At 44.7% G+C, this 23,492-nt stretch overlaps 1 protein-coding gene across 4 annotated transcripts in view; it reads right to left on the bottom strand.

The window, feature by feature from the left end:
• Positions 1 to 23,492, bottom strand: part of vps13b (vacuolar protein sorting 13 homolog B) — a 1,087,794-nt gene that overhangs the window by 724,306 nt on the left and 339,996 nt on the right. For all 4 annotated transcript variants that reach the window (XM_085992288.1, XM_085992290.1, XM_085992289.1 and 1 more), the window contains exons 18-19: positions 19,514 to 19,648; positions 13,276 to 13,455 (exon numbers count right to left, since the gene is read on the bottom strand). In XM_085992288.1, coding sequence (XP_085848414.1) covers positions 13,276 to 13,455; positions 19,514 to 19,648 — 315 coding nt within the window. The remainder of the gene's footprint in view (positions 1 to 13,275; positions 13,456 to 19,513; positions 19,649 to 23,492) is intronic.

Below are 23,492 nucleotides of genomic sequence, written 5' to 3'. Positions count from 1 at the left end.
GTAACCCCTCTTCATCAATCACGTGGCCACAATACGATATTTGTTTCTTAAAAAACTCGCACTTGGGGCGATTGGCTCGTAGCCCATGTTCTCTTAGTCTAGTGAGCACCTGCTCTAGGTTGGCAAGGTGTTCACTGTCATCTTCACCTGTCACTAGGATGTCGTCCAAGTAACACTGAGTCCCCGGAATCCCTTGCAGGACTTGTTCCATCGCTCTTTGCCATATAGCCGGAGCTGATGCAACTCCGAATACCAGTCGATTATACTGGTAAAGACCTTTGTGAGTGTTTATCGTGAGATATTTCCTAGAGGATTCTTCAACCTCCATCTGCAAATATGCTTGCGCTAGGTCAATTTTTGTAAAATGCTTCCCTCCAGATAGTGAGGCGAAAATATCTTCTATCCTCGGAAGAGGATACTGTACTGTGTGAAGGACTGGGTTCACAGTCACCTTGAAGTCCCCACAGATGCAAACCTTCCTTGGCTCCTCAGACTTATTGTTTAACGTTTTCTTCATGACAGGAATGATGGGTGTTGCCCACTCGCTCCAGTCTACCTTAGTTAACACGCCTGCATTCTCCAGATTCTCCAGCTCTGCCTCGACGGCTGGGCGAATTGCATACGGTACCGGTCTTGCTTTGAAAAACTTGGGAATTGCATTCTCTTCTATTTTTATCGAGGCGGTTACGCCTTTAAGAGTTCCCAGTTCTTGTTGAAATACCGCTTTAGCGTTAGCCAAGATTTTTGACAATCGTCCAGGTGTGACGTCGTCATCCTTTTTACCAGCCACAGTCAGTGCCTGAATGGAGTGCCAGTCTAAACTTATCTTTCTGATCCATTCACATCCCAATAACGGTGGTCCACCATCTTGCAGTATGTACAGATACAATTTCTGTATTTCCTTGCCGTTGTATTCCACAGGCACCCTTATTTTCCCTCTGGGGTATACTTTCTGCCCCGTATATGTCTTCAAGACAATGGATGTGTCTTTCAAGGGTATGTGTAAGAATAGCTGCTCATAGTCTCGTCGATTCATGACAGTCAGGGCTGATCCTGTATCCAATTCCATTTTGACTTGGGACCCTGCTATCGTGAGGGTGACCCAAATGGTTCGGTGATCCTCTTCTGCGATTACATTGTGTAGTTTGAGACAGCTTAGTCTCGTGTTCCCGGATTCACTATCGCTCTTCTGGTCTTCGGAACTACTGTCCGTCATCTTTTGTACTTTCCTGTACTTTTCCTTAGTAGTCTTTTTGTTGTCGTTAGTCTTCTGCCCAGACCTGCAAACTCGTGCAATGTGTCCCATCTTTCCACATTGCCTGCATGTTTTGTCCTTGGACCAGCAGTCCTTCTGGTCATGGGTTGTTCTGCCGCAGCGATAACATTTTTCAAATCCCCTGTCATTTCGTGGGTGCCGTATTCCTCTGGCTTTTGCTGTATTTCCGCAGCTCCCCTTGCTGCTGCTTCGTACGATACTGCCACGCTGAAAGCCTTATCTAGCGTCAGCTCTTTCTCTGAGAGTAACCTCTTCTGGGTTCCTTCACTGAGGAGTCCACAGACAAATTTGTCCCGTAGGGTATCTGCCAGTCCTGCTCCGAACTGGCAGTGCTTTGATAGCTTGCGTAGTTCCGTAAGGTAATCAGCATTGCTCTCCTCTTTATGCTGATTTCTCTTGTGGAATTTAAATCTTTCTGCTATCAGCAGCGGTGTAGGATTTAGGTGTTCCTGTAGGATATCAACAATTTCGTTAAAACTCTTCTCCATCGGTTTGACTGGAGTGATCAGGTTCCGCAATAGGCCGTACGTTCTTGCGCCCATTAAGTTTAGTAGTACCGATGCCTTTTTCTCATCGGCTACTTCATTTGCCTTGCAATATACTTCGACTCTTTCCACATACGTGGTCCAGTCTTCTATTGCATTATCGAAGGCAGTGATATTGCCAGTCTTCGGCATCTTAGAGATCTAAGATGGCGCCTCCCGCGCTTTGCCTTCTTCCCCGATTGAACAAAATGGCGCCTCCCGCGCTTTGCCTTCTTCCCCGCTGGATTAAGATGGCGCCTCCCGCGCTTTCTGCCTTTTCCGCTGCTGCCAGCGTTGTTGCTGGCGTTTTTATGCCTTGATGGCAACGTCCTATGGTCTTCGCGCGCTTCCCCCCCGCGCTGCTGCCAACGCCGCTCTCCGCGACAAACTGCAGCTCCTCGCGGCTTTCTGCGCTTCTAATTTCTTTTTCTTTCATTTTAATTACTGTTCCCATCGTCAGAGCAGACCCTATGGGACACTTCCCTCCCTCTTCTCGGGTCTGTACGCTGCCCGGCTTCGTAGCACCGGCCGCGCCCTGTGTGCTCCACCCTCTCTCTCTCTCTTCTTCCCGACAACGCTGCTCGGCCCCGTTGAAAAGCCACCCGATCGAGCTCTAGCCCGCCGCAGCCCAGGAAGTATCAGTGTACTACCTGCCACCAGCCCGATTAGCTGGAACACCATAGACTGGATAACCAAGCCCAGCTCTCGACAGCCTCTCCTGCAAATCTTCGAATTCGATGAATCAGAGGGCGGTTGCCCACGGTCGACGCCCATTTCTTCTGTTTGTTTTTTTTTTCTTTTTGGATTTCTTCCTTCTGGCTTCGACCTCTAATAACTTCGCTTCAGGAATGGATCCCCGTGAGGTGGTGCAGAACTGTAGGTAAGTTCGGATCTGTTCGTCGCCAATGTAATGTCCGTGTGTAATTGAGACACGGACTGCAGAAGTTGGTTATAACAGGTGTTTACTGAATGGAGACAAAACTGGAACTACTATACAAAGTTACTACACAGGCTTATATACAGCGGTGGTCACTACTGGTACTGCAGTATACAGGGGCTGCAGAATATAGTTCCTTCTTCAAGGTACATACACTGCAGTAAGCACGGATTTCGAAGGCAACAATATGTTCAAGGACTTGAGAGGAAAGGGAGGTTGGAGATGGGGCAGTAGTTTGCAAGGACATAGGTGTTCAAGGGTAGGTTTTTTGAGGAAGTGGTGATGAAGGCATATTTGAAGGGGAGGAAGACAGTACCTGAAAGTGAACCGTTAACAATATCAGCTAGCATGGTGGCCAGAAAGAGAAGTTGGGTGGTCAGCAATTTGGTGGGAATAGGGTTGAGGGAGCAGGAGGTGGCTCTCATAGACAAGATGAGCTCGGAGAGCGCATGAGGGGAGATGCACGGATGGTCTCAATCTTCGTAACAAAGGAGTCCATGAGCTTCTCCCACTCGTTGTTGGAGGCGAGGGTGGAGGGGGCAGGGGAAGAGGGGTTTTAGAAGACGGTTTGTAGTGGAGAAGAGAAGCTATCGTTGCATTGCAGGATGATCCTGGAATAGTGAGCAGTTTTGGCAGAGAGGAGTTGGACCCGATAGTGCTTTATGTAGTCCAGCCAGACCTGGCGATAAATGGCTAAACCAGTTGTCTGCCATAAACATTCAAGTCTGCATCCCTTGGACTCGAGGGACCCAAGGAACTGTTAGCAGCGTAGGTCAACAACTTAAAAAGCAGAAGAAACTGGGGATGGAAAATCTCATGGTTCTCAGGTCATAAAAATCTGCATGGAAGCAAACTCGGCGGACAATACCACATGAATAGACTACTTATGTACTGGAGCAGTACTGCGCAACTTTCTACAGATAATTGGCTCATAAATCAAACATCTTCAAAGAAAAATAAAGATGTATACTGAATATTTACGTGTTAGAAATGAAGCTCTATTTCATACTTTATCGATTTTGGGCACTTTCTAAGTGCCTATTTCCATTATTCTTGTTTCTTTATGTTGTCTCATTTTCAGTCTCTTGGAAGATTTGAGCAGCCCAATGTGCTGTTTCATTTTCGACAGATTGGATAATGTTACACAGAAGCATTTCTCCCTGAATGCTGCACTTTTATACCAGTTCAGAAATCAATCGAAGTGCTGGAGGTTAGCCAAAGCACCCAGTTAATTTTCTCTCATTATATCTGCTGGAGAGGCAGTATTTGGCAAGTGAGTATATTAACTAATATCTACCACCTGGATTAAAAAAAACTTTTATTTGCCAGCCAAAATTATGTTGTAAATTACACAACACTGTTCCAGTGCAAAAGCAGTCCATCAAAGGCAATGTCACCTTAACAGAAATAAGGGATGCAGTAACTTAAGTTCAACCTTACAAATTGGAACTTTCCAAAACACAATTAATATAATTAACACACAAATGTTAAGAATTTACAAAGAACAGAATGAGAAAAGGCCATTCGAATCCAAATCTATTGCTTCCAGAAACCACCAACAAAAAAGATCCCCTCAGTACCGGACAAGCAAAAGTCCTGCAATATTTCTCCTTAACCCCAAATGCAAGTCAAGCAAAACTCCAGAATACGTATCTAACCTTCCATCCTGCATTATTCATCCTTGACCAGTCACCTTCTGTTGCTTGGTATTCCATGGAGTGTTTGATCATTGTGATATGCACCTATTCTTATAAAGTTCAAATCCATTCCCAGTTGCCCATGAGGTAACGCAGTGCGTGGTTCTATCATGCTGAAACATTCACAGCGACTGTATGCAGGAAACTCTCATTTAAACGGCACCTAAAGATCCGGAATTCTCTATTAACCGGTAAAATTCTCACTCCGAAAACAACACCTCAATAACCGGCAATGTTGCCGAGCCCAAGTCAGAGTCTTCCGCGGTGGCCGAGTTAGTCAGTGGGGGTAGTTCTCCAAACTGCCACTACTCGGCTTCTTGGCGCTGTCGGAAGTCCGAACACCTCAATAACAGGAGTCTGACTCTCCCGCGCTGCCGGGAGTCTCTTCCGATCTGCCATTTTTCTCTTTACTGTATAAGTTTTGTTTTAATATTAAGTAATTAAAGATTTATGGATTACCCTCAACTGGCAGTACTGTACTTAATCAAGCATCTTCCACCATCCATTTAACACAACATTCTGTCGGTGAGTACCCAATGACTGTATACTGCACATTTCTTGATTTTTTAATTTTTGTTTATTAAAAATAGCCTCGGTAGATAGCCCTCTCCGTCATCCGGAATTTTTAATCAACCGGCAACACGCCGGTCCTGTCGGTGCCGGATACCAAAGAGTTTCCTGTACTTTAACATAGAAACATAGAAGATAGGAGCAGGAGTAGGCCATTCGGCCCTTCGAGCCTGCTCCGCCATTCAATGAGGTCATGGCTGATCATCCAAATTCAGTACCCTGTCCCTGCCTTCTCCCCATATCCCTTGATCCCTTTAGCCTTAAGAAATATATCCAACTCTTTCTTGAATATATTTAATGAACTGGCCTCCACCGCCCTCTGTGGTAGACAATTCCACAGGTTCACCACTCTCTGGGTGAAGAAATTCCTCCTCATTTCAGTCCTAAATGGCTTACCCCTTATCCTTAGACTATGACCCCTGGTTCTGGACTCCCCGGCCATCAGAAACATCCTTCCGACATCTAGTCTGTCCAGGCCTGACAGAATTTTATAGGATTCGATGAGATCCCCTCTCAATCTTCTAAACTCCAGTGAGTATAAGCCCAATCGACACAATCTCTCCTCATACGTCATTCCTGCCATCCCAGGTATCAGCCTGGTGAATCTTCGCTGCACTCCTTCCATGGCAAGAACGTCCTTCCTCAGGTAAGGCGACCAAAACTGCACACAATACTCAAGGTGCGGTCTCACCAAGGCCCTGTACAACTGTAGCAAGACATCCTTGTTCCTGTACTCGAACCCTCTTGCTACAAAGGCCAACATACCATTTGCCTTCTTAACCGCCTGCTGCACCTGCATGCTTACTTTCAGCGGCTGGTGCACAAGGACACCCAGGTCTCTTTGCACTTCCCCTTCTCCCAATCTATTGCCATTCAAATAATAATCTGCCTTCCTGTTTTTGCCACCAAAGTGGATAACCTCACATTTATCCACATTATAGTGCATTTGCCATGTTTCTGCCCAATCACCCAACCTGTCCAAATCGTACTGGAGTTTCACGACATCCTCCTCACAGCATACCCTCCCACCCAGCTTTGTGTCGTCTGCAAATTTGGAGATATTACATCCAATTCCCTCGTCCAGATCATTAATATATATTGTGAACAGCTGGGGTCCTAGGACCGATCTCTGCGGTACCCCACTAGTCACTGACTGCCACTCGGAAAACGGCCCGTTATTCCAACTCTTTGCTTTCTGTCCGCCAACCAGTTCTCTATCCAAGTCAATACCTTGCCCCCAATCCCTTCTGCCTTAATTTTGCACGTTAATCTCTTATGTGGGACCTTATTGAAAGCCTTCTGAAAGTCCAAATACACCACATCCACTGGTTCTCCCTTATCTATTTTACCAATTACAGCCTCAAAAAATTCCAGTAGATTAGTCAAGCATGATTTACCTTTTGTAAATCCATGTTGACATTGTCCGATCCTGTCACTGCTTTCCAAGTGCTCTGCTATTACATCTTTTATAATGGACTCTAGCATTTTCCCCACTACCGATGTCAGGCTTACCGGTCTGTAATTCCCTGCTTTTTCTCTACCACCTTTTTTGAATAGTGGGGTAACATTAGCTACCCTCCAATCCATGGGTACTGTTCCAGAGTCTATCGAGTTCTGAAAGATGACCAGCAATGCATCTACTATTTCTAGGCCACTTCCTTAAGTACCCTGGTATGTAGATTATCAGGCCCTGGGGATTTATCGGCCTTCAGTCCCATCAATTTCCCTAACACCATTTCCCTACAAATACTGATTTCTTTCAGTTCCACCCTTTCATCAGACCCTATATTCCCCGGCATCTCTGGAAGGTTATTTGTGTCCTCCTTTGTGAAGACAGAACCAAAATATGTATTTAGTTGGTCTGCCATTTCTTTGTTCCCCATGATAAATTCCCCTGATTCTGACTGCAAGGGACCTACGCTTGACTTCACCAATCTTTTTCTCTTCACATATCTATAAAAGCTTTTACAGTCAGTTTTTATGTTCCCTGCAAGCTTACTCTCATATTCTATTTTCCCTTTCTTAATTAATCCCTTTGTCCTCCTTTGTTGAATCCGGAACTGCTCCCAATCCTCAGGATTATTGCTTTTTCTGGCCAATTTATATGTCCTCTCCTTGGATCTTAAGCTATCCCTAATTTCCCTTGTTAGCCACGGTTGGGTCACCTTTTTTGTTTTATTTTTATGCCAAACTAGGATGAACAAATTCTGTAGCTCATCCATTCGGTCTTTGAATGTTTGCCATTGCCTATCCACCGTCAACCCTTTGAGTGCCATTCCCCAATCAATCCTACCCAACTCGCTCCTCAGACCATTGTAGTTTCCTTTATTTAAATTGAGGACCCTAGTCTCTGAGTCAACTACTTCATTCTCCATCTTAATGAAGAATTCGATCATATTATGATCGCTCCGACCCAAGGGGCCTCGTACAACAAGATTGCTAATCAATCCTTTCTCGTTGCATAATATCCAGTCTAAGATGGCCTGATCTCTGGTTGGTTCCTCGACAGATTGGTCCAGGAAACCATCCCGTAAACACTCCAGGAATTCCTCCTCCACAGTATTGTAACTAATTTGGTTGGCCCAATCTATATGTAGATTAAAGTCACCCATGATGGCTTCTGTGCCCTTATTGCACGCTTCTTTAATTTCCCTTTTAATGCCATCCCCAACCTCCGCCTTACTGTTTGGAGGTCTATATACCACTCCCACTAACGTTTTTTTCCCCTTAGTATTTCTCAATTCTACCCATACAGATTCCACATCATCAGAGCTAATATCCTTCATTACAATTGTATTAATCCCTTCTTTAACCAGTAATGCTACCCCACCTCCCTTTCCTTTTTGCCTATCTTTCCTGAATATCGAATACCCCTGGATGTTGAGTTTCCAGTCTTGGCCATCCTTGAGCCACGTTTCCATAATCCCAACCAAATCGTATTCGTTTACCTCTATTTGCGCAGCCAATTCATCCACCTTATTACAAATGCTCCTCGCATTAAGACACAAAGCCTTCAGGCTTGTTTTTTTAACGCTCTTAGACCTATTAGAATTATTATTTACTGTGGCCATGTTTGATTTAAACCGTTGATTTCTCTGGCTGCCCCTTTTGTTTTTCTCCTTCCTATCTTTTGCTTTTATCCTTGTTTCCCTTTCCTCTGTCTCCCTGCTCAGGTTCCCAACCCCCTGCCATTTTAGTTTAAACCCTCCCCCACAGCACTAGCAAACACTCCCCCTAGGACATCGGTTCCAGCCCTGCCCAGGTGCAAACCGTCCGGTTTGAACTGGTCCCACCTTCCCCAGAACCGGTTCCAATGTCCCAGGAACTTGAATCCCTCCCCCGGCACCATTCCTCTAGCCACGTATTCAATGAATACTTTCAATATCATCCATACTTTCTGTCACCTCTGCTAATGGATATCCCTATATCATGTACAATTTTCATATTTTCCTGTTTATCTACATTAAAATCGACTAATATTCACAGCTTAAAAGGAGAAAGAGACAGAAGAAAGAAGAGAGAATCAACAGATAGGGGAGAAAGAAAAACAAAGCGAAAGAAAAAGCAAGCGTGGGAAAGAGGGAAAATAGAAAGACAAAAAAAAACTAAAATAAGTAGAAGGACAAAGAACAATTGGCATTTATGTAGCAACCTTATGTCCTCAGGACATCCTAAAGTTGTGCAGGCAAATGCTGCAGCCAACTAACACATAGCAAGACCCCACAGATAGCAAATTAGATGAATGTCACGTGAATCTGTTTTTAATGGTGTTGCCTGAGTTAGCAATGCAACATAATATCTAAATACATTATAACATCATTCAAATAACATCGATTGAATTACAGCCCTTTAGCACACTCTGTGGCACTTGCATAGTAACACAGTAATATGTTGAGCAGGACCACTGGCTTACAGTATTTAGCTTGTCCTTCCAAATATCACACCAGATCCCTTAATGTGGTTCGAGAAGTAATAGTCCTGTATCCTACTTACTGATAAGAATTCATCCCGCCCTTTACTTTTCTGTTCCAGCATCCCTACTGGTAATCTTACACACTTCGCTCACGTTCTTAAACATATTTTGCCCAAGTTTCTTAGTTTCTTTTGACACCCTCAGCTTTAAACTGTGTATGTTAAAGTCCTCGAGTCCTGTACCCAACAGAAGAACTTGTCTAATTCTCCCTACCCCTGCAAAATATAAAGATCTCTATTAAGTGTCTTTCCTCCTCCTCTTGTTGTTAAGAGCAGACAATATTTTTGTAACTCAGCCCTGCAATTTCAGCAATTAGCCTTGTGGAGCTCCTAACATCGCCCTCTAATAACTCCTATATCTTTTCTGTAACTTGCCTTATCTTGTGGGAAGAAATAAAAATGTGAAAATCGTCATTTACAAGAGTTTTACTTAGACCCACTCAAGAACTTGAGAACATAGTCTAGGCTGACACATCAGTTCAGGAGTGCTGTACTGCCAGAGGTACCATCTTTGGGGTAACAGGTTAAACCAAGGTCCTGTCTGCTTGTTCCAGATTAAACGATCACATGGCATTATTTAAAGAATATCAGGGAGGTCTCCCGGGGGGTCTTGACTACCATTCTCGAGTATAAATTTACGGCATTTTATAAATATTCATTTTGCACCAAATTTGTAACTACTAGTCGACTTCCTGTGGCATTACTCACGGAGTTGGAGGATATAAAGAAAGACTGCATTTATATAGCGCCTCTCCCGACCACTGGGCATCCCAAAGCGCTTTACAGCCAATGAAGTACTTTTTGAAGTGTAGTCACTGTTGTAATGTGGGAAACGCGGCAGCCAATTTACGCACAGCAAGCTCCCACAAACAGCAATGTGACAATGACCAGATAATCTGTTTTCGATGTTGATTGAGGGATGAATATTGGCCCAGGACACCGGGGATAACTTCCCTGCTCTTCTTCGAAATAGTGCCATGGGATCTTTTACGTCCACCTGAGAGAGTAGATAGGGACTCGGTTTAACGTCTCATCCGAAAGATGGCTCTTCCGACAGTGCAGCACTCCCTGATAAGAGACTCCCAAAACAAGCGCTCTACTCGGAGCTCCAGCACGGCAAGAGAGCCCCAGGTGGGCAGAGGAAACGCTTCAAGGACACCCTCAAAGCCTCCTTGAAAAAGTGCAACATTCCCACTGACACCTGGGAATCCCTGGCCCAAGACCACACAAAGTGGAGGAGAAGCATCCGGGAAGGTGCCGAACACCACGAGTCTCTTCACTGGGAGCAAGCGGAAGCCAAGCGCAGGCAGCGCACGTCAAACCAAGCACCCCACCCACCCGCCCCTTCAACCACCGTCTGCCTCACCTGTAGGTGAGACTGTAGGTCCCGCATTGGACTCATCAGTCATCTGAGAACTCATTTTTAATGTGGAAGCAAGTCATCCTCGGTTCCGAGGGACTGCCTAAGAGAGAGAGAGGGAGACTCCCTCAGTACTGCACTGGAGTGTCAGCCTAGATTTATGTGCTCAAGTCTCTGGAGTGAGACTCGAACCCACAGCCTTCTGACTCAGAGGCGAGGGTGCTACCCACTGAGCCACGGCTGACACAGAAAATTTGCTGGCAGCGGTGGGATGGCTGAAGCTTGCAACAACGTGCTAAGAGACAACAAAACTGATACTTGCCACCGGAAAAACTTGCCAGACTTTTTTGTGCCGAGGGCGCATTTCCAGTGTGACGTGCGCTATACTCCAATCTAATTTTGTTCAGCAAGCGTAGGAATGGTTACGGAACCGAGGCGAGTATGTGGAGTTAAGATACAAATCAGCCATGATTGAATTGAATGATGAACCGGTTCAAGGGGCTGAATGGCCTACTCCTGTTCTTCCTGCCTATGTTCCGAAATATATTATAGACTTAATATTAAATAATTCTTCTTAGGCAGTCCCTCGAACAGAGGATGACTTGCTTCCACATTAAAAATGAGTTCTCAGGTGACTGATGAGTCCAATGCGGGACCGACAGTCTCTAACAGGTGGGGCAGACGGTGGTTGAAGGGGCGGGCGGGTGGGTGGGATGCTTGGGTGGACGTGCGCTCCTTGCGCTGCCTGCGGTTGGCTTCCACTTGCTCCCAGCGAAGAGACTCGAGGTGTTCGGCACCTTCTCAGATGCTTCGCCTCCACTTTATGCGGTCTTGGGCCAGAGATTCCCAGGTGTCAGTGGGGATGTTGCACATTTTCAAGGAGTCTTTGAGAGTGTCCTTGAAGCGTTTCCTCTGCCCACTTGGGGCTCTCTTGCCGTGCCGGAGCTCCGAGTAGAACGCTTGTTTTGGGAGTCTCGTATCGGGCATGCAGACGATGTGACCCGTCCGTCGGAGCTGATCGAGCGTGGTCAAAGCTTCAATGCTGGGGATGTTGGCCTGAGCAAGAACACTGACGCTGGTGCGCTTATCCTGCCAATGGATTTGCAGGATCTTGCGGAGGCAGCGTTGGTGGTACCTCTCCAGTGCTTTGAGGTGCCTGCTATACATGGTCCATGTCTCTGAGGCATACAGGAGGGTGGGTATCACTGCTGCTCTGTAAACCATGAGCTTAGTGCCGGGTTTGAGGTCCTGGTCTTCAAACACTCTCTTCCTCAGGCGACCAAAGGCAATAATTTAATATTAAATTAAATGGTAGATGGAGTATAATGTGGGAAAGTGTGAGGTTATACACTTTGGCAGGAAAAATAAAAAAGCAAACTATTATTTAAATGGAGAGAGATTACTAAATGCTACAGTTCAGAGGGACCTGGGGGTCCTTGTGCATGAAACACAAAAAGTTAGCATGCAGGTACAGCAAGTAATCAAAAAGGCAAATGGAATGTTGGCCTTTATTTCAAAGGGGTTGGAGTATAAAAGCAGGAAAGTCCTGCTACAACTGTACAGGGTATTGGTGAGACCACACCTGGAGTACCGCGTACAGTTTTGGTCTCCTTATTTAAGGAAGGATATACTTGCATTGGAGGCAGTTCAGAGACGATTCACTCAGTTAATTCCAGAGATGAGGGGGTTGACTTATGAGGAAAGGTTGAGCAGGCTGGGCCTATACTCATTGGAATTTAGAAGAATGAGAGGTGATCTTATTGAAACATATAAGATACTGAGGGGGCTCGACAAGGTAGATGCAGAGAGGATGTTTCCTCTCGTGGGGAAATCTAGAACGTGGGGGCACAGTTTTAGAATAAAGGGTCACCCTTTTAGAACTGAGATGAGGAGGAATTTCTTCAGAGGGTCATAAATCTGTGGAATTCTCTGCCCCATAGGGCTGTGGAGGCTGGGTCATTAAATACATTTAAGGTGGAGATAGACAGATTTTTGCAAGATATGGGAGTGAAGGGTTACGGGGAGTGGGCAGGGAAGTGGCTTTGAGCCCAAGATCAGCCATGATCTTATTGAATGGTGGAGCAGGCTCGAGGGGCCAAGTGGCCTATTCCTGCTCCTACTTCTCATGTTCTTGTCAGTGCAAAAATGTTACTTCATGAGGTCAATTTAGAGGAATGATTAGTGCGAAATTGTCTTCCTATCTGCACACCAAGCAGAAAAACCTTTAGGAGAACATTAAAATTTGTATTGCTGAGGTGCCACTGGGTGATTAAGCTAAAAGATGAGCTATGCATTCTTGTAGAACCAAATAAGATGGAACAACATGGTTGGGGTTATTTTCTTAAATGGGCTACTGTATTTATGATTTTTAGCTTTTAATCCTCTTAAAACCTATGATTTTATCATAATAGCTCCATTCCTAGAATATTGCGCAACTTCAGTCCAGCTTAAAATGCCAAGTGCCCACATCAAATGAATAGCAGCTTCCTTGAGGTCCAACAAACCCATATTGTGCAACGTAAAAAAAAAATCAGTTACAAACAGAATAAAATTCATGACAGCTCTGCACCTTTCTTTTAGCGATTTTCAATGTGAAAGAGTGAACATATATTCAAATGCAAAGGGAGAGCAATTATATTCTTCTTGATATGTGACAATAAAAGATACTTCATTCAACACGTTAAACAACATTGATTTTTTGATCTGCTTACAAAGAAATGTTCAGCTTTATCTTCAGCAAGTATTGATGATCAACGTATTTTCATTTTATGTCATAACTTCACCACAGGTGGAACACCGCAGTTGCTGCAGCAGCAAGATTACCTGATCTGTGTTTCGCCTCACATTCTTGAGCATGCTGCATTAATGTGGAGCCCGCCTACAATCGTGACAGGAATGCCATGAATAAAAGAATAGCACATCATGAAGTTTACACTTACCAGAGTTATGATAGCTGTCCATTTGCTGAGGAATCTGGATAGTGAAAGCTAGCAGGTCAGGGGCTAAGAGAGACTCGGGTTTCCTGCTTTCGTTCAGCCATTTGCTCTTGTGCAATTCTCTGGTGTCTGAAGGCCCTTGTATTAGTGGAATCAGTTTCTCCTTCATGTCATCACTTCTTCCTAAACGTTGATAAAAAAAACATTACCACCAATAATTTTTTTTTTTTTTTTTTTTTAAACCTCAAATTTTATCCTAACTGATTGCCTTCCTGCCTTCACACCAACCAGAAAAGCAAAATTCACTGGGCTGTTTTTACCATATGGAATCTTGGATTTTAACCAATATTTTGGGAAATGCATTTTCAACGAAATCCACAGCAATCAGTCCAAGTGTCCAAGGAAAAGCTGCTCTGTGGGCTCAGATGCTTCCCAGGAATATTTCCAAGCACACAATAGAGCGCCTGTGACCGTAAGCTACTCTGACCAGCACCTACACAAGAGTATGTTTTCATTCTTCAGGTCATAGACCCTTTATTTGGAATATCACAAGGGACATCATCCTGCGAAGATATTTGGACATTGATAGGACTTCATATCAACTCACTTCCCACGGGCTGACAGAACAAGTCATTCCTCAGAGTAATCGTATCATAACAATGTAATATAAATATACAACCGAACACTCGGGGGAGGACGGAGGGGTTTGTTACATGGAACCTTGGGTGTGTGAAGGATTATTTCACATGAAGAATGAACGCAAGATAGCTAATTTAACTTTGTTCTGCATTCTTGCATATACCACATGCCACAGCACACCAATTCCATAACAATCAGGGTGAAAAGGGAATCCATATTCTTTTGTGAAGAAATCCTTGCAAAGAACCGTCAGTAGGTAGCCCATAGCCTAGAAATTGGATTGCATTCTGCCCGTTTTACAGGTGCAAAGCGGTGCCCAAGTGTCCAATACGGTGGGCAGAGTGTGCACTGTCTGCACTGGAAATGTGCCAGCGGCGATATTGGTTAGGGCTCCTCCGTCGGTGTCCAGGGCGCAGGCCTGAAACAGTCATGTGCCAAAAGGGGGAGTTAACACCCGTCTGAGGCCCACTGTATAAATTTGATTGCGACTGACCATAGCAGGTGCCGTGCATTCTGCAGTCAGTTTCTTCAGGCTCTTCGCAGCCAAACTAGTGGTTCCTAAAGGGACCGCTGATGGGCTCACACACGAAAAGGTAAGCTTTAAATCTTTTTATTTACCTTATATGCGAGCTGCTGCCGGCTACCGCTCGAACCCCCCACCGCCCCCCACGGACTTCTGATGAGAAACTCAGCCAGCGTCTAAGCCGGCCGAATTCACACTCTCTCTCTTCTTCTCCCCCCCCGCCCCCAACGTCCCATCACCTCCCTAATCAAGAAGCTGCCTCTGGGGACCATTTTCTTAGGGTTGGGGAAAGAGAGGCGAGCCCATTATACCATAGGAGACCCTCTTAAATGGCTCTAATCACAAGGGTGCATGGTCACCATGCCAACAGCAGCCTCGGGCCTAGCTAGCACAATTATATAGGGCCTTGGTGAGACCACACCTGGAGTACTGTGAACAATTTTGGTCTCCTTACTTAAGGAAGGATATACTTGCCATAAAGGGAGGGCAGCGAAGGTTCACGAGATTGATTCCTGGGATGGCGGGACTGTTGTATGAGAAGAGATTGAGTAAACTAGGCCTGTATTCAGAAGAATGAGAGGGGATCGCATTGAAGCATACAAAATTATTACAGGGCTTGATAGGGTGGATGCTGGGAGAATGTTTCCTTGGCTGGGGAGTCTAGAACCAGGGGCCACAGCCTCAAAATAAAGGGAAGGCCATTCAGGGCCGAGATGAGAAGAAATTTCTTCACACAGAGGGTGATGAATCTTTGGAATTCTCTACCCCAGCGAGCTGTGGAGGCTCAGTCGTTGGGTATATTCAAAACAGAAGTCGATAGATTTCTGACTAGTAAGGGCATCAAGGGATATGGCGATAGGGCTGGTGAATGGAATTGAGGCAGAAAATCAGCCATGATCTCATTGAATGGCGGAGCAGGCTCAAAGGGCCGAATGGCCTACTCCTGCTCCTATTTCTTATGTTGTTATGTTCTTATGTTCAACTGGCGTCCACAGCTCGCAGGTAATAAACAAATGAAGGCAGTGGACCAAGTTGCCATGATCCTGCTGCCATCATTAGGTGCGTGCAGCATACGCAGCACAGGCACTGTTGCCCAATTCGGGTGCAGTCCAATTTCTAGGTCATTATGTCTAAGGAATAAAACTCTCTATAGGTACCAAGGTTGTACTAACAAGAGTGCCCACAGATGGTATCCAATAACCCTGCTGAAAGTTAGCCCGTTATATGGATGAAATGTTAAACATAGGCCGCCCGTCTGAACAGGGGAGTTTTTCTGGTGTTCTGGACAACATTTATCTCAAAACCCAAATCACCAAAAACAGATTATGGAGTTAGGTTACAGATCAGCCATAATCTCGCTGAATGGCGGAACAGCCTTGAGGGGTTAAATGGCCTACTGCTGTTCCGATGTTCCTGTTATCCGGGAGTTTATCTCATTGCTGCTTGTGGGACCTTGCTGTGTACAAATTGGCTGTCGTGCTTCACTGCATTAAAACAGTGACTGCACTTCAAAAGTAATCATTGGCTGTGAAGCACTTTGGGACATCCTGCAGCCATGAAAGTGCTGTATAAACACAAGTTCTTTTTTGCTTTCTTTCCCACCCACTTCCAGGTGCCATGCATGCAGTGCACCTGAACTGAAAACAGCTATTTTCAGCTAGTTAAAAGTCACCCCATAATCCACTGCACGTCCAAATCAGTTACTTTCCACATCTGCCACGAACAGCGCAAACGGAACCTGGAAAAGCTGATGTCTGTGTGAAAAGCAGGCAGTTGGTCTCTACGATAAAGAATCAACTTAAGCGTCCTATTAGAGAAGCTAATCTCAAAGGAAAAGCAAAGTTGTTATTTGAAGGACAGAGGTTGAACCTCCATCTAATTTCTTCAAGGTGTCTTAGCTTCAAAACAACATGCTCAGTTGGACAATCAAAACTGTTTCCGCTTATGAAACCAGCCACCCTTGCAATCTCACACAGAGGCACTGCAAATTTAGTACAAAACTGGAGATAGCTTGGTACTGTGAGCTCACAGTCACTAGCAACTGGGCGAAGACTGTTAAAACTCTTTCGCTGAGGACCCATTGCAGGCAGCAGATAGAAGATTTTAATCGCATCATTTGAGACTAGGGGCTAAAAATTCGATTGCCCCCGAAAATGGGTGCGGGATTTGCGATGCACGATCAAACCGCGCCCATTAAAAAAGTAATGCAGGCAGCATGCAAACTTCATGCAGCCCTGCACTGAACGTGCTGCTGAGTGGTTGCATGCCTCAGCAGGGGACCCAAGTTCGTGGGAGGCTAGCACCACTTAAAGGCAGCCTGCACTACTTAAAGGCAGCCTGCATCTCTTAAATGGGAGGTGCATTCTGGCTGCAGCAGGTGATGCAACTGGAGGGGAACAGAGTATGAACAGGAACAACACTGAATAATGGTGCAACATTCAGAGTGCATGCTCCAAGATTCGCTGACGCAGCACTGGAGGCCTTGGTACAGGAGGTGGACACGAGGAGAGGTCCTGTTCCCACAGGGGGCCAGGAGGCCCTCAAGACAAAGTTGGAGAAGGCAATGGGAGTAGATCGCTGTCGCAATCAATGCCAACAGTGTCGCCCCGAAGCCTGGATGCAGTGCCTCAAGAAGTTTAATGACTTCACATGAGTGTTCAAGGTCAGTGAATGTATCGTCAAATGCCATATCCTTACAACTGAACCACTAGCCTTATACACTGCTCAATTCCCCACTCCCATTCACTCACCTACCAACAATATCAATCACGACTCATAAGTCACATTCACTTCACCCTCACACACTTACTACTGCTGCAAGCCGCACACCCACATCCCTCAGCTTGCACACACTGCCAGCTATTCAACCATGACAAGCACATCACCCAATCACATAGAACCACATTCACTGACGCACTTCCCCTCTCTCTTGCAGGACAAGATGGCTCATAACTGGAGGCAGCAGGGGCTGCTCGCAGGGAAGCAGGCGCTCTTGCATGACCTTACCCTGATGGAGGAGACGGTGCTGGAGATTATTGGAGTGGCCATCACTGGGCCCATGGCCAGCAGCATGGCTGAAACAATGCAAGATGACGGGATCCTCATACCTAATACTCCTCCTCACATCCCACTTGCCCCTCATCCCACAATCTCTTCTGATTGACAAGCTGCAGATGGTGTAAGCATGCACCTCTTGCTTTCCCCCCTCCCCTCACCGCAACCCTACGCTTGTGCCTTTCTCCTTTCAGATAGCCAAGAACTGCAACCTGGCCAGGCAGTGGTGGAGGAGCAGGAACTGCAAGAGGAAGGCAGCAGTGATGCTGAAGACACAGCACCGTCACTCCATTTCACACTCATAGCCACCAGCTCAGATACTGACACTGCCCATAATTTAGAGGGTAGCATACAGGTGGGATCTGCACGTGGGGAGTCACCAGGCACGAGTGGTCTGCAGCCAGAGCAGAGGGAAATGGTAGCGCAGGTGCCAGTTCTCCGGAGTGCAAGGTCGCACAGGAGTTCTGCCCACAGAAGGCGGCGGATGGGTATGCACAATGAAATGCTTGGTGCATTGGCAATGTTTGATTGCACAATGTTCAGTTCCATTCAAAAACTCCTCAGATAATGAAGCAGTCCATGCCCGCAAGCAGCAAGATCTGGACGACATTCAGGCTTGGGCTGATAAGTGGCAAGTAACATTCGTGCCACACAAATGCCAGGCAATGGCTGTCTCTAACAAGAGAGTCTAGCCACCTTCCCTTGACATTCAATGGCATTACCATCCACGAATCACCCACCATCAATATCCTGGGGGTCAACATTGACCAGAAACTTAATACCAGCTACATAAATACTGCGGCTACAAGAGCAGTTCAGAGGCTGAGTATTCTGCAGTGAGTGACTCACCTACTAACGCCCAAAGACTTTCCACCATCTACAAGGCATAAGTCAGGAGTGTGATGGAATACTCTCCACTTGCCTGGATGACTGCAGCTCCAACAAGAAGCTCAACACCATCCAGGACAAAGCAGCCCGCTTGATTGGTACCCCATCCACCACCTTAAACATTCGCTCCCTCCACCACTGGCGTACTGTGGCAGCAGTGTGTACCATCTACAAGATGCACTGCAGCAACTCGCCAAGGCTTCTTCGACAGCACCTCCCAAACCCGCGACCTCTACCACCTCGAAGGACAAGGGCAGTAGGCGCATGGGAACACCACCACCTCCAAGTTCCCCTCCAAGTCACACACATTCCTGATTTGGAAATATATCGTCATTCCTTCATCGAAGCTGGGTCAAAATCCTGGAACTCCCTCCCTAACAGCACTGTGGGAGTACCTTCACCACAAGGACTGCAGCGGTTCAAGAAGGCAGCTCACCACCACCTTCTCAAGGGCAACAAATGCCAGCCTTGCCAGCGATGCCCATGAATGAATAAAAAAAGGAAACCAGTTTACTTAAACTTAAGTAAACATTAAGATGATGCAAACCGCCTTCTGCCTAGATTACTGAAATGCTCTGTGGATGTGTGATGTGGGGCTAAATCTGATTTTCACTAAATTGTGCTTATATGGAAGATTGATTAATGGATTCATTCTATTAAATACCATGTTAATTTAAATTATTCAACACGGAATTCTGAATGCATGCTGTCCGGTGCCATTCTGAATGACCTGTTTTCTGTTGTAAGCATGTAACTGAATGTTCTGGCTTGAAACAATGTGCGGCATACCACAAATACTTACCTTAAATCAGGCTTACACAGACGCCAGTGCTTAAAAGTTTGTACCACAATTCTTAAGAGTGAACTGTAGGGAATGCAAACAAACATCCAAAACATTTTGGCCAAAACAGTAAAAAAAAAAAATGATGAATATTTTCACTGCCCAATCATTGTACATTATAGGTAGAATTGTCAGCACAATAAGGTCTTCCACTGACAAAACAACACATCTTTGGGGGGAAAAAGCTGATTCATGGCAGACAAAGTAAACTCTAATTTCAGTGACTTCCCTTATAAAGAGTTAGGCCAATTCTCCGGTACAGGCAATAAAATTTTACATGTTCCAGCTGCACATACCTGGGGCTTTGGCACAAGCTTTTATTGATCCCACGGTCCCCGAAACACATTTTACCAATGATGTGCTACAGTACTTCAACTCAACATTTTGGATAGAACCCTCCAGAGTTGGCAATGGATTCTGGGATTTCACACCTAATAAAAAGAAAACTGCAAATGAAGTCGTCTGCTGCATTTAAATAATCAGAAATTTAAAATAGAGTTAGTTCTCAACACTTAAGATATTTAATGTTCTAGAGAATACACGTTGATACACAGATGTATTAGGAAGCTTTGCACAGAACTACAAAAAGTTGTAGATAAAAGAGAAAAATATGAAGCAATACAATCCGCTGATGAACATTTAAAAAAATACATTGAGGAACTGTTTTTATCTTCAAAACTGCACCGTTAGATACAGACTCGCAAACAAAATAAACTGGCAAAGCGCGAGTGATAGTTAAAGATAATGAAGACAGTTTAATCCCAGATCATATGGCAGTAAAATCATATGGCAGAAGCTTCAGGTGCATTTACCCAGCACCATCCTGTCGCTCTGCCACTCGGCAGTGTCAATGTGGGGTTGAGGTACGACCTGATTCTGGAGGCTGCAGTCTCGCAATTGCTTCGCTTCAACACAGCATGGTATGTAAATCCAGCATGGTGGTCAGTCACACCTGGTTTACAAAGTGCTCAGGTGGATCGCTGCACTTCTTAAAACCACCTCAGCTCAAGTTAAATGTTTAATGCCGGGTTTCTTCCATCCCACGCCTTCGAAACGTTCTCGGTTTCTAACTGTTGGAAGAGAGCTTGTGCATGCACGTATCCAGGCCTGCGCAGAGCTTTCCTCAATGGGACATCAGAGTTCCAGCCAGGCAGGAGCCAAGCAATGTAAACAGGGTTCCGCCTGGCTGGAAATAGATGCACCCTAACTGTCAGAAAACGAGCATACCATCAATCCAAACCAGTGAACTCTGCCACAAACCTCACTTACCTTTACAGTCTAAACACATTGTAACAGTTCACAACAGTATGGTGTCTGTGTTGAGCTGCCGCTGCAGAGTATTTTTAAGAGGATGTATGATAGTGACTTGAAGGACACAAAGGGCCCTTTGCATTGGTTTGTGATATATAGTACTGAGCAATGGTAATTGGTTTAAGGATGAAGGTCCACATCGAAATATCTTCGACCAAATTTATACTAGAACCTTTGTAGCAGATTGCCATTATAATTTTTCTTATTTCAGCATTAGTGCCTTCAATTTGCCAGAGATCCTCGCTGTACCAATATTGTAAAGTACACTGAAAAATTAATTTGCCCTCAAAACTGCAACAGACTCGCAAAGAAAAAAAACTGGCAAACAGAAATGATAAAGGTATTGACAGTTTAAATCTGTTTTTGGAGGACCCTATCCAATGTTAGCAAAGCAACTGTAAATTAAAATTTGCGCTCATTCCATGACCTTCTGGAAAGCACAGTCTGAAGTCCATATTGTTACAGACTTGAGAGGTCTTGAGTTGCAGATTTTTTTTTTACAAGTGACCGCAAACTTCCTCCTAAACTCAGCAGGCTTACTTAGTTAATAAAACACTTAATGCATTTGTACATATGGTTACTTTGTTAACCATTTACTCTATTCATTTACCCTTTGCCTTACCTGGCTACTTATTAAATACAGCTAGGAAGTTTAGACTGGTTCTTTTTTTTTTTTTAAAAAGCGTGCAGATGGAAAAGCTAGCAACGAAAATGTCACTTCACTGGGGTAGAAATTGGTGTGCGCTGCGCCCGTTTTTCAGCTGTAAAAAAGAGGCGCAAAGCATACCAATTTAGCAGTGGGACTGACCGCCTGCGCACAATCAATAATGAGAAAGTTAATTTTTCCTCGATAATCATCAAAAATATTGTACTAAAAACAGAAAATACCAGAAATACTCAGATCAGGTAGCATCTGTGGAGCGAGAAACAGAGTTAACGTTGAAATGTATTTCCAGCATTTTCTGTTTTTATTTCAGATTTCCAGCATCCGCAGTATTTTGTTTTTGTAAAGATATTGTACTGTTGTATTTAGCAAACAGGTGCAGAAATATTTACAATGGAAGCTCTAGTGAAGAATATAACAGAACAGTTAAGTAAATAAACTATAGGTTAACAATATTCACCAGCCAGTGTATTAATACTTAAAAGAAAATCACCTAAAAATGCTCCAGCCCTAAATAATCAGTAGCACTTTTATTAATGTAAATAATCTATACCATCCACAGAGTTTCCCTCACTTGCATTACATACATCAGATTATATATAGCACAGCATAAGTTTGCTGTAAAACGTATCATTTTGCAATCATGCGTTTTCATTTTAGACAGCAACCTTCAAAAATATACTGTCTCCAAGTGTAATGTCTGCCTGATGTGGCAAGATAAATGGAAAAAAAACACTGTAGAAAATGATGATCTCACCTTTAGTTTGAATTCTATTTCATGAGCTCTGTAAAACATGTGTGAGCAAAAACCACTGCAAACATTCCATGTTTCTATTTTCTTTTTATGTGAATTCACTGTTTTAACTATTGATGATGAATGACCGACAGTCCACCACTTAAATGTAATACTAGTTGAAGCTATTTTGAAATATCTGCCTGTGCTTTTTCCCTAAATAAGACATAGATCAGGCAAGTGGCTCAATGTTCCTTAACATTCTTCACTGCCCATTTACGTTTCTGTAAAGTGGTCTGAAAGCCCCTGTTGGGTTATTTGCACACAACATCCCACTCAACATCACAATGTCTCACATTGGACACTAGAAGTTTAAAGATTAGATTATGATATGTTTTTAAAAACATAACATTTTTGGAATATTTGAATTCTGTAACAATTACTACTCCAACAATTTGCATTTTACAGTGCCTGTAACGTAGGACATTTTCCCAAGGCTCTTCACAGAGGCATAATCAGACAAAAATGGATGCCGTCATAAATCTCATCCTCAAAGAAACTACTCGAGATAACGCTGGACGGCCAGCTGGTGGCGCCGTCCAAGGAGGATAAATGCTCGGGCGTGGGCCCAGCTTTCCAGGGACATTTTATAAGAGAGGAACTAGTGAAGAACAACTAGACCTCCATGTTCTGAAACAAATTGATTAAAGCCTTGCTTTATACTCAAACCAAGTGCGTAGTGAGTTTTATTACGTCAGATGCCAAGTCAAAGAAGGACATACAAGGAGTTTTGAGGAAAGCCTAAAATGACGAGAGGGAGGTGGAGCTGTTTCGGGAGGGAACTCCAGAGTGTAGCCCAAGTAACTGAAGGTACAGCCGGTAATGGTGGGGCAAGAGTCGGAGGGGTGGAGAATTCGGAAGGGGGCGGGGCGGGGGGGAGAGGTCTGAATGTAGGACTGGATGAGGTTACAGAGATAGGCTAAAAAAGTGATTTAAACACAAGGGTAAAAATGTTAAATTTGAGCTGCTGGGGGACTGGAAGCCGATGTAGGTTAGCAGTAGGTGATAGGGCTTAGGTACGGGATAAGTTAGAGGCAGCAGAGTTTTGGATGAGCTGAAGTTTCCGGAGGATGGAGGATGGTGACAGCAGTCAGGAGAGCATTGAAATAGTCGAGGCTAAAGGTGAGAAAGGCATGGATGAGGGCTTCAATTGCTGATGGGCTGAAACAGGGGCAGAGGCGGGCAATTTTACTTAGGAGGAATTAGGTGGCCTTTGTGATGTAATAAACATGGGGTCGGAAGCTCAGCTTAGGTTTGAATAGGACCTTAAGACGCGAGGTATTGCGGTGATAAGGATTATACCAAGAGCAACTGAAAGATGCGCACGAGCTGGCTTTGGCATGAGTGTCTGAAAGAGCAGTAAGCCATCTTAGTTCTGGATTTTCCAAAAAGAATCAAACAGAATTATTTGTTTGACTTGAGTGTTTGAGACAGAAAAATGAACATCTTGCCTGCAGGAAATAGCTAATTAATAATATGAGGAGCAGATGCAGCTGGGATAATGTTT

This window comes from Somniosus microcephalus, chromosome 7 (assembly GCF_052327205.1).
Source record: "Somniosus microcephalus isolate GS21.2 chromosome 7, FLI_Smic_1.0, whole genome shotgun sequence".
Taxonomy (NCBI): Eukaryota; Metazoa; Chordata; class Chondrichthyes; order Squaliformes; family Somniosidae; genus Somniosus; species Somniosus microcephalus.
This window is presented reverse-complemented; position numbering and strand designations above follow the sequence as displayed.